General features: G+C 37.1%; 1 protein-coding gene across 1 annotated transcript in view; it reads right to left on the bottom strand.

Moving 5' to 3' along the window:
• HMCN1 (hemicentin 1) overlaps positions 1-12,538 on the bottom strand; it is a 187,720-nt gene that overhangs the window by 122,704 nt on the left and 52,478 nt on the right. The window contains exons 7-11 of the mRNA XM_062003248.1: positions 10,208-10,328; positions 9,374-9,637; positions 8,959-9,103; positions 5,043-5,164; positions 351-626 (exon numbers count right to left, since the gene is read on the bottom strand). Of these exons, the coding sequence (XP_061859232.1) occupies positions 351-626; positions 5,043-5,164; positions 8,959-9,103; positions 9,374-9,637; positions 10,208-10,328 (928 nt within the window). The remainder of the gene's footprint in view (positions 1-350; positions 627-5,042; positions 5,165-8,958; positions 9,104-9,373; positions 9,638-10,207; positions 10,329-12,538) is intronic.

The following is a 12,538-nucleotide window of genomic DNA, read 5'->3' as shown; positions in this document are numbered from 1 at the left end:
TATTGGAGACTGCTGTACATGTCTGTGTGTAGTTATTCCTGTGCTCTGCTATTTAGGAGACACTAACAACAAAACTACCTCAGGCTTCCATTCACTTCTACAGCTGTTAAATTGTCTGTTAAACCATGGCTTGGAAACACACAGCACAGGGCAGTCTCACAAAACGAGCACCGGGACTGTCTGGTCACTGCCACTGTCATTTTAAACAAGAACTATATCACATTCTGTCAGCCTCCAAGTAGTTTTACCAATATGCATATATAAAAACAAGAGTTACTAAGAGACACAACTCACAAGATAAAGAAAATATAAACCATGACAGTAAATTTAACATGCAGTTTCCTTGTTACCTTGCACTATAAGGAAGACTGATGCTGTAGTCGATCCACCCTCATTGGAAGCGATGCAGTTGTACTTGCCAGCATCTGTGAGCTTTACATTCTTTACCTCTAAAGACATGTTGCTCATCATCCTTATTCGCAGGGGCTCCTTGAGCCTCACATCCCTGCCATTTCTCTGCCAGGTGAGATTGTAACGCACTGTGCTTAAAGTTAGGCACGTCAAGATTGCTCCTTCACCAGGGACAACTGTGATGTTATTAGGAACCTGAATCATGGGTGGAGGCTCTGTGTAGAGAGAACAGAATAAAGAACAAAATCATAAGAGAAAAAGATTTGGGAACCTTTGCTTCATTTGTGGATGCTTGATAAACAACAAGTAAACTATAGCATTAAAAAAGTAACATAGGTCTCATATTTAATTTCACATTGATGAAGCCACAAAATAGAACCCAGGGCAACATCTTCATTCCCTGATGCTAAGCTACCTGACAGCAGCTTACACCACAAGAATACACCTGATTTAGCTCAAAATGATCACGTCATGTAGAATGGATATCACATCATCTATAAGAGATGATGTAGCACTGTGAGTTCCTCTCGCACTGAGGGAAAAAACAACAGCACCACAGCAACAGAAGGAAGAGACAGGACCACCACCAAGTCTCAGAGTCTGATCTTTGACTGAGGTGTGACCACACATGTCAGAATTCGAGAGACATACTAAATTTTTACAGGCTTTATATGAAAAAAATATGGTACTAGCGACAAGGAAACCAACAGCTGCTCTACGCATCATCAAGTTCTTTCCATAATGGTTTCTATAACGGAACGTGGAAGGAAAGAGCATCTCTTCCATTATTTTTTCTGATCAAGGACCTTGTGAAATGAGATATGGGGAGGTAATAAACACAGATATACAGACATAAACACACAGACCTGACAGACAAACAGTAGCATAAACAATGACAAGAAACAAACTTCCTCATGCTAACTGATGGGCTGTCAAGAATCTCTCAGCATCGTTTCAAAGAGGGGCCAAGCTGGACTTTGCAACTGATAAAGACACAAAGCTGAGGGTTCCAGATATGGGGGAGGAAGCTGTTGAACTAAGCAAACAGATGAAGGAATACATAGGGAAAATAAATCAGGGAGGAGTAGGCAGAAAGGGGCATAAAAGTGGCCTCTTGCATGTAAAACATTGCCAGTTACCAATCTGACTGAGTCCTGCCCTGATCATCAGTCTGTCCTGTCTTGTTGCTAGAAATTTTTTAACTCACTCTCTATGTTATCTCACTTCCCATTCTTTCTGTGTTCCCTAAAACTAAATATGCCAGCTACTGGAGTCAGACCAGGGCTGACCAGTGAGATACCACTGCTAAAGAAGGCAACAGTTAAATGTTCAAGAAAGAAAATACTCTATGTATTACTTTATGCATTCCTATTCAAAACAAATACATTTCATTTGTTTTCCCCCAGACTAGTTTTGGAAAAAAAGAGAAATATCTACAATGAATAATATTCTGAGTAGGATGCTCTAGCAGAAGACAGCTGTAAATGCCAGACTAAATCCTTATCAGTACACACTTAAAAACAATTATACTAAGAAAAGCAAGGATAATGAGGAATAAAGAAAGTTTATTTTGATTAAAGGTCAAAGTTACTTTGAAGCTCAGAGCCAGCCATAACTCCTCCTCATTTAAGTCTCATGCGGGGTCTCAGAGGTTTACAAACTCTCTGCAGAGCAATGAATCATGCATACACTCTGCACACTGAGTGTGCAGCTCTGCTTCTCTGTAAACATAGTCCCTAACAGCAGGCACCCTTTTTAACAAAACTGAATACTTTAAACACATGCAGAAGAGAGTTAAGAAAAGCTCCAAGAATGGAGTTTCTCTCCTGCACTTTAGGTTTTGGTCTGTTTCTCAGAAGAGACAAATCTCCCAATGCTTTCCATAGGCATATCATCAAGCATGTTACTTAAAGAAACTTAGAAAAGAGCCATGAAGAGCAGAACAGGACTAAAATCCCCATCTTCTGAAGATCAGTTTCGTGGGGCATGATACTTTTTGGACTACACCAACTTCTTGCCACAATAGTGCACATGCATAGCAATCCTCCAGGCAAGCTCTAAGTTGAATTCAGAGCTCTTTTTTATGGGCACTTTAGTAAGGTGCCTGCAAAAGCTAACAAACCATTTGACATTTTAAAGATTTAATACTAGTCAAAGTGTTTGCTTTTTCTGAAATCAGAAAATGTTGACACAGTTCCAATATCTCTCACACAGCAGCTGACAAAATGGATTATCTGTGATATACTGTCTGTCAACGAAGCAAACTAAGAGTACTCGAAAAGACTGTTTACTTTGCTTACAGAAGAAATTTCAAGTAATTTTCTTCCAAATATTTGTACACAAGGATTTCAAAGCATCTCCCTCACATTAATCCTCTGCATGGCTCCAAGCAGAACCAATTGCTCATGTTTACATAGTGAGTCAGTCTCAGTTGATGCCTTAGCACTCCGTAAATGAGAAGATATAGGAATTTTTCCCTTTAGCACTCTTAAGGGCTACCAATACTACAAGAAAAAAGTTAAGGTTCTCCTTCAGTTTTCTCTGTGAAGAGGAGGGTGGTTGCAAAGGTCAGACCAAGAATCTTTATGTCCACAGTTTCTGGGACAGAATATGACAGCTTCACATCCTCCAAAAGAGGGTTTTAAACATATGGGAATACCCTATCCACCAGAAGGATTTTCATAGCCAAAATATAAAATAGCGCTCCAGAGCTAGGACTTGGGTAAGCATTGATGTTACTGCTTGTCCTGCTTCTGTACTTTGTGTGACTAAAAGTATGTTCTCATCAAATTTACCACTTGGTGCAAGAGGGCTGTTTCTCTATCAACTTTGACTTGCAAGGTATCAATGCGAACACATTGGTTTCTTTGGATTTGCTCATCCTGTAAAGTGAGAGGACCACCCCTGTCTGGAAAAGAGAGGGTGAAGTGATATATAGCCACCCTCTTCAACTACCAAACGCATTGTTTTAGAGTCTTCTTGGGGCATAAATAAAAAAAAAAAAAAAAAGAAAAAAAGAGTGTCTGTGGTCATAATATGCAACAGGGGAAATTCTGACTAGACATGCCAAATATTTTCCTAATGGGGTTGGTTGGTTGGTTAGTCACTGAAAGGCTGCCCATGAACCTTGTGAAATCTCTATCCTCAGGGACATTCCAACTTAGATTGGACAAGTTACTGACAAGCGTGATGAAGCTTGGAAGTTAATTCTGCTTTGAGCTGTGATTTGGATTAGGTAGCTTCCAATAGTCTCTCCAGTCAAAATGGTTTTGTGACTATGATTCATAAGCCAGGTTTACTAACCTGAATTAGCTACCACAGGAAATAAAAGATAAGACAACTTCAATTTCAAGCACTTATATGAAACCCTGAGGCTGAAGTCAAAGTGTCATTCTGAGGTCTACTATTGTCACAGGCACAGTAACTTTGACTCAGCTCCAGTGTTTTCCCTAGTCAAGAGCAATAGCTTCCACTTGTGCATGACAGATGTGCAATATGGAGGGCTATATAGGATAGAATTATGTTTCAAAATAGAAATTATTTTCTCATTTCCCTCTGACTGTATTGCAACTGTGAAAAAGTAAGTAACAAAAAATTTACTATAGGATGGACAGGTTTTTCTTCCAACCACCCACACACATAAATAAGCTTTTCTTAATTTTTCCTGAAGGTCTTCTTCCTGCAGAAGACCTCTGCTGTTTGTTGAAGCAGTTCAAGACCACGCCCGGTTTTATTTTCTCTGCCCATGTTTGAGATGCATCTTGGTTACTTAAACTAATGCATCACAGTTATTTAAACTAAATTCTTCTGATAGAGTGAAAGGATTAATGTTATGAAGTTATTTTACTTTGGGAAATGTTTCTACCTGCAGTTGAAAGTCTCAATGTTGATAAGCTGCAGGCAATATCCAACATCCCCTTGCCCCAACAGTCTGGCTGATGAGTGCACAAGCCGTGTAGCTTTACACTTGCCTTCACAGAACCAACTTGACTCTCCTCACTTCTCTCACTCCATCTTTTTGTTCAAAGCTTGACCAGGATGGTGCTATTCAGTTTTCAGGATGGATTATTGCTCAGCATAATTAACAGCTCAAACATTTAGTGTCCCATACCTGAACAAGTCATTACCTTACGTAATGAACATTCCCTCTCCTCCCTAAGCAAGTGTAATAGTGCTTTATGCATTGAAACTGTTTTAACACATAAAGCACACGAACTCATGCTATAATGGATGAACAGATTTATAACTAGTTGTCCTTTCAATTGAGCTTTTTTTTTTAAGCTAATATTATTTAATTAAAAAAAAAAGCCACAAAAACCAAAACCAGAGAAATCACCCCAAAAAGTGATAATAACTACCTACTGGATAATGGTTGCTAGTCATTTTGGGCCTAGCAACCAAATACTCCTGTTTATTCCAGATTATCTTTGTAATTAGCCTGATCTGATCCTCACTTTACTTCCTTCATCATATTCACTCTTAAATAATTCAAGATCACAAATGATATTTCCAACAATTTACTGAATCTTGTTTAAAAAAAAAATAAACCAGAAACCTTTTGAATGCAACTGTTGTGATTATTCATCTATCAGATAATATGCTTCAGGGTGGAAGGATGGACTAACACCCACCTGATACATCCAGAAACGTCTCCGCACGTCCAGTTCCTGCACTGCTTGTTGCCATACATTCATAAAAGCCTTCATCAGACAAGGAGACTGTGGGAATTTCCCAGCTCATACTAGATGATTCTCTGGAAGAAGAAAAGAGCATACTAAATTTCTGAAGATCAAGAGGTACAAGATCTTCCTGATAGCAGAGACAGGAGATTTTCACAATAATTAAGGGGGAAAACAGACCCTCTGATTAATCATTTGGATCAAGCTTTATGGACTTTACTTAAAGAAAGGACGTATACATCATCAGGATTCTTGTAAGTATTAAGAAGTGTAAGTTGTTGCAGAATGTCTCACACATATACAAATACACCTTTAACATGTCAACAGTTGTCACACAATAACTAAAACCAATGCATTTGCAGTCATTCACTCAGCTGCTTGTACTCTTTTGTTATATTTACTACTTGAGAAGATACCTTTCCTTAGTATCAACAAGTTTCCATATAGCATGTGGGACCAAACCTGCAGCTCTTACTACTGCTAGTAACAAGGGTTCATCCTCCCAGCCTCCTATCTTGCAGGTACAGACAGAGTTAACACATAAAGGAGATCCCATCCTTTATCAGATAACATCTGCTTTTGCCCCTCTGTATGCAAATCCACTGTTAGGTTCATACAGCAGCTACCCATCTACAAGATAAGTATGTGCATGCAGCACTCTTTGGGATATAGGTTTAAAAAGTTCAAACACTTACAAAGCAGCAAAATGTGAAGTATCAGTGTGAATATAACTCTGACTTTTGCTCTGATAGCTGCAACTCTGAACTTATAACCAGCAGTAACTCTGATAATCCAATATTCTGCACACTGATGGCCTAGCCATATAAAAATAAACAGCACAACACAAGTAGAATGGACGGTTTCAAGACTGAAAATGGAGGGTGAGGTACAGAAGAGGTGCAAGATCATATAACAGGAATCCAGAAAATACTTCCAGTTTTTCCACAAATCATACCAAGGGCAAAGCTGATAGGCAACAATACCACGATAGGCAATAATGTCACATGGCCATCACATATCTAACTACATGGACTGGTGGTTACATGTGCTAAAAGCAATCCATCTTACACCTTCTAAAGATTCAAACCCACATTTTATACAACCAACAGACACACAGATGATGACATAAATGAGAAAAACAGTGGTTCTGCAGTGTCCCAGCACTCCCTGTGGCCTGTTGCTATGGCATATAAACAAAACTGATGAGCACAAAAATATCCATGATCGCTTTCGCAAGTAATTGTCATCTTATGGGAAAACACTAAATTGGTGAACCCTTTGTCTCACTCTTGTTTATCTGGAATAGCTTGATTTCTCAGGCTTTAAAGGATAAAGAAGGAACAAGAGCAAAAGATTTGGAATATGCATGAAAGTTCAATGCTGTAGCATCACGAGCCAGACAATCCAACCACACCACAAATAAAAACAGCATCTAGTGACCTTAAATGGCTTCCTGTTCTTACTTCATACTTACTCTAGATAACCTAATAGATCATATATCAAATCTATGACTTTTTACAGTGCAGTGCTGGCAAATGGACATGGCAGTAACTGCCAACACTAAAGAACAAGGTAGTGTTCCTTCCAAGTAAGAAATTTCTCCTTTTCATGGAAAGTATGTTAAAAGGGAAGTTATGAAATCCTATTCTTCTTCATCTCTGACTTCTGCTATACACCAGATGTTGAACATGGAAGCCTTGAGAACAGAAGCATAAAAAGAAACATGTCCAGATTTGAAAAGCTTGGCAAGCAGAGACCTGCAGTGGTTATTAAAATAAATACAACAATGATAGCAATAAAAAATACACACCTCTGGGCACCTGCTGTACACTTTGGCACTGATTCTAAAAAGAAGTAACTGCACACAACCCTTTGCAACGTGTGTTATTGGGATAACTCAGCACCTTTCAGTATCAAGTCATTTATTTATTCAAATCATTTTACAATGTGTGACTTGCTGATCAAGCTGCTTATCCAGTCAGTGTGGAAAATACAAACATGCTCCCTTAGCCAAGTCAACAAATCCAAAGACCAAATTACATCCTGGTTACTAGTTCCTGTAAAAACACTGGCAGAGTGCACAGCAATATTCCTGTTGTACATGACTTCATCCCCCGGCACCACAAATCACCATTCTCCGTATCACCTTTTCACTGGGCAGGTGATTCTCAGTGATTTTGTTATGACTATTTCCGTTAATTAAGTGGATTGCCTTTCTTGTCAGAATTTCACGTTATTTTTGCCAATTCTGACATTTGCAGCATTGGTGGGATCTGCCATTTTGCATACAGAATGGATTTTAAAGACAGATTATTGCACAGTTCCTACTGATTTCCCACTGGAATTAGGTGCTTAACTACTGTTCCCGGTCTCCTAAATCATAGTTGTCAGAAATGTATTCAGATATTAATCAAAATCCAAATTTTCCTATGAGACAACTAATTGATGCAGAAACTTTGAAAAATAAAGCTCTTGCAATTTCTTTTCCTACATGTTTTACTCATTTAAAGTTAGCAACCTTTATTACATCTGATAGCATCTCCGGAAGCAAGTAGAAAAACGATTCCAAAGCTTGTTCACTTAAAGAATCCTTAACCTGTATTCATTCTAATAGTACTTGCACACAGAGAAATCATGATAGAACTATAATATTCAACTTTCAAACCATTTACTTTTTTAAACAAGCATTTAAAAAAATTGAGTAAAGGTGACATTGTCACCAAAACAGAAGTCATTTGAATTCATTCAATGCAGAGCAATAATACAGCTCAAATCTGCATTAAACTAATGAGCTGAACAAATCTTGCATTGAACTTCACTACTAAGAGAATGCAGACAAGTCAAGCTGAATCAGATCCTATTTAACTGTGATTAATAATATTTGAGATACGTTTTGGTAAATTAATTTGGATGCTTCATTCATGTGGTCAGTAACATAAAAATGAAAAATGCAGCCCAATCATAAAGCTGCTGGATATGTGAAAAGCAAGAAGTATGTGGTGTGATAACTGAAGAATGGAAAAAATAACACAGCTGCCAGTGTGCCAGGGTTGACTACGTGTAAATGATATCTCATTAAAAAAAACAAAAAACCAGCACTGTAGCATTTCCCATTGCCAACAATGCAGAAAGGAGCTTCAAAATAGATTTATTTTGGTAACCCTATACATGGTATTGAATGCAAGAACTTAGCTTTCAGCTTGCTCCTGAAGTGCTTCAGCCTTTTCAAAACTGCCTGTGCTGTTTCCTACTATATCTTCTTTTGTGTTCAACTACCAGAATTAAAAGATAGACTTTGAGTATTTTAATTAATTTATAATAGTTTTTATTCTTATTTCATCCTACAGAGAAAGAAAATACAATTAATTTTCTATAAAGAAATCTGAAGAACCTTCTAGTACACTTGGTGTAAGCTGTTGTATTTTTAGAGATTTTCTGAAGAGGAAAGCTTTCTAGGATAGATCATAGGAAATACTTCCAGGACATCTATCAGAGGCCATTAAAAATAAAGCAAATTAATGTATGTTACATCATTATTATTTGGGAGTAGGGGTGGTGTTTGTCTAGAAAAAGCTATTTACTTACCTACTTTACATAAATTTAAAAAAATAAATAAAATTAAAGCATTTGCCTTCAAGACTTTTAGATCCATAATATCGTAACTTAATAACATACATAATCTCATCATCTGTACAGAGTATATACCCTCCTGAAACATATTAAATCTCTGCATTGAATACCAATGAATATCACAATAAAATAACAGAAGTAACAGGATACAAGCAGTATAAAATAGTAAATAATTAATACAAATTAATGGATATAAATAGGAAATAAACCAGTATTGGGAAAAAAGATCACTACTTACTTGAAGAACTGATCCACTCCTAGTTTTACTCCATTTTTACTAAAACGCTGAGTAAAAGGTATGAGACTTTCTACATGGCAAGGAACAGATCCTGGCTGTAAATAATATCCTGGAGTCTTGGTAGGCATTGTAACTTTTGGAGGATCTGAAGAAAGAAAATATTCCCCAGAAGATTATTAATAGCTACTAACATATACCCTACCTTTTCTTTTACTAAAACAAAGTTTGACTTCCAAGAAATAGATAGTAACACTAACTTGCTCATTGTGATCTAGAGATAGATCTTGGAAGGAAATGGCACAGAATGTGCCATTAGAAAGTACACAAGTAAAAAGGTAGAAAGAGGTATTAGATGCCAATTTCAACTGATTCAGATATGACAAATGTACATCCAATTCAAGTTAAAGTCTCTTACCAGGAGTAATACTAGAAAATGAAACACTTGAAACTCTCTGAAAAAGATAATCATCCTTGTCATAGCCCATTATTTTAACAAAAAAAGCTTCATCTGGTGGAATGAAGTCAGAAATATTCCATAGTCCATAGGGCTTTCTGTCAGGATAGTATTTCACAGGCAAGGTCTTAAGAAGTTCCCCTGTAATACTCAGAAGTTCCAGTCGGTCTACTCTAGCTGGAAGAGAGATCCCTGTGGTATTTATCAACACGAAGGTAGGAATCCCTAGAAAAACAGAAACATGCTATTTTAAATGTTTTTTAAAATGAGTGATTATAAAAGGAAAGCTTAAATTCCATAGGTATGGCTCACTACCCCAATAAATGCACCATTCAGTTTCAACTCTTCCTTTACTACACAGCAAAAAAAAGAAAAAAGAAGTTGTACTAAGCTGGTCTCTGCTTATCAGCTGTCAGGAGACACAAGAGTGATGAGGCTTTAAATTACTGATTTCCAGCAGGTGTTTCTGAAATAGCAGCCTCTTTATTAACTCTTCACCATGCCCCAGAGCCACAGGATTCTTCTGAAGCTCTTAAGGTAGTAGAGTAGCAATTTTGAGGCACTGCATTCCTTAAATATCTGAATATGCGTGACATAAAATATGTCAATACCAAAAAATACCACAATATGATACAAGAGTAACATTGGCTGCTCTCACACATTCAAAGCCCAAGAACCAGCCAACAGCAGCCTCAGATTCATTGCAAAGTTCACCAAAGAGATCATCTCAGAATTCTTTGACTTAGAGGGCCCAAAAAGGGTTATTGTTTAGTGAGGAATAAGTTGGAAACAAACCTTGCACTGGTCTGCTGGATGTTTTTTTGAAGTCTAATGTTGGCTTTCTAGAAAACCCAGCTCGAAAGTCAATAGTGCTGAGACCTGTTATTCGAACTGAGTGCCTTCCACTGCTTGAGGTCTGCAAAAGCAAGAGCAAAACATCACGTGCATAATTAGCATTTCAGGAACTGAAAAGTCTCTGATCTATCCACTGAGTTCAGTAGATTGTCTTGTTTTTAATGAAAGATGAAGTCTGAAAGGATGCTTATGCCAACAGTTTTAAGTAAAAATGCCTTTAATAAAGCTTTACTTTTAGATACAGGAGCCTACAATTTGTAGCAGCAGCAAAAAGAGATGGTTTGTCTCAGAGGTAACTCATAACACAAACACAGAAGATCAACTACTTGTCACGTACCAGATACTGTAACGGGAGGCTGTCTGGAATTCAGGATTTTGACCATTAGAAAGCATGTTACAAAACAGTAAATAAAACACAAGTAAACAGAAAAATCAATGACAAATTTTTACTGATGATATATATAAACAATTTACCACCAGTATTATAAAAATGTATCTCACTTTTATTTATTAGTAAGCTATCTTTTTAAATATACACAAAACAAATTTTATCCATGAGTTATACACAAACATCATAGATGCTGCAGATCACAAAACAAGTGGCAAGTACAGACCAGCCTCAACCAAATATGTGTATTTCCCAGTCAAGGCCACAGTGGCAAAGCAGAGGATGTGGAAGTATCTCTCATCTTCAGGCCCCACCTTGTCATTCAGGATCAATTAAGACAAACAACAAAAACAAAACATAAACAACCCCCATCCATCCACCTACTCCTGAAAAACCTTACCTTTATGTTGTTAGAGGGTACAGTAGCTTTTATGCAAGTCCTCAACCTTACAATTATTTTGACTTCTTTAAATTACTTTCTATCATTCTATGCTGAGAAAGAATAGGAAAAGTACTACTTGCCAAGAGTGCATAGGAACCCAAAACTTTTTGTCTTCACCTACTCCCATACTCTTCAGGTTTAAGGAAAAAAAACAAAACACACCAACCCTCGAGCAAAACCACTGCTGCACTGCCTTGAGCCCAGAGTTAAGATTTTTACAGACTTAATGACAAACCTATGGACAATTTCAACCAGAACAGGAAAAAAATTAAGATTCCAAAGGCTGCAAGGAGTGACATCTAAACTGTATCATGCCAAAATCAAATGTGCAGTTAGCAAAACCTACTAAGCTTTTGTTTACGGAGATAACACAGCGCATGAGACTAACAATGTGAAAATAAGTATTAAAATGAAGTAACTCCACCAAACTTTATGTATCTTGTGAGTATTATCTGTTCCATTCTCAAATACAGAATGCCTTCAGTTTGGCAACCACCTCTGATAAAACTGCATGTGAATGTTAAACAGTTGTTTCTTGTAACTAATGGCCTAGGAACAGCCATTTAGAAAATATGACAAATTGATGTCTATCTGATTAAAATAACCTCTGTTTGCTTCTATTTGGTTAGCCTTTCACCTCAACAAAACCAGTGCTAAAGCCTTTTTTATATAAACCAGCTGTTAACAATACAAAGAAGTATTTAAGTGTGCCAAACAACTCATGTTATCAAGCATTAATTGGCAGTTAAAATTTCACTAGGCAAACTTTGTGATAAAGTTTTCTTTTTATAGCTTTATGCACCAGTATAAGGATTTTATGGCATGAGTAAACTTCTCACAAAGATTTGAGGTTTTTTTAAGTCTTCAGTCACAGTCTTAAAATCTTACTGCAAACAAAACAAGCCAGTGACTAAAGCTGAGTAAAGGATTGCTCTCCAATCAGTATCTTTATAAAGTCTCTTTTCATTATTAGCAGTTTAACATGGCTCACTGGTATATCAGTGCTTTTTCCTCCCTGAGTAGACAAGCATGACATAAAGCAAACACCTATTTGTCGCAGACACCAGGAAAAAAATGCTTTCCTGTCTTGCAAACACCACAAAATAAAATTGTCCCAAATACATGCATCTATAAACAAATGTACAAAAATGTATCACTTCTTGTAAAATAAACCTTCTGTTACCATGAAATGGAAAAATCAAGCTGCAATAACTAATTTTTTTTTATTGCACAGTCTTATTTCTATATTTATATTTACAGTGATGGAAATATGCAGCTTAAACAAGCTTTAAGGAATGTGCTGCTTCAATAGGAAGTACTCCAGACAAGTTTGACCTTATATTCCATCCAACTGCTATATTTGGCTATAGGAGTGTAAGACAGTAACAACAGCCATTGTTAATGACTTGTCTTGATCCCAAGAAGAGACAGGTTGTTCTGC

The sequence above is a fragment of the Colius striatus genome, chromosome 10 (genome assembly GCF_028858725.1).
Source record: "Colius striatus isolate bColStr4 chromosome 10, bColStr4.1.hap1, whole genome shotgun sequence".
In the NCBI taxonomy this organism is placed as follows: domain Eukaryota; kingdom Metazoa; phylum Chordata; class Aves; order Coliiformes; family Coliidae; genus Colius; species Colius striatus.
The sequence above is the reverse complement of the archived record's forward strand: the minus strand, read 5'-3'. Positions and strand labels throughout refer to the sequence as shown.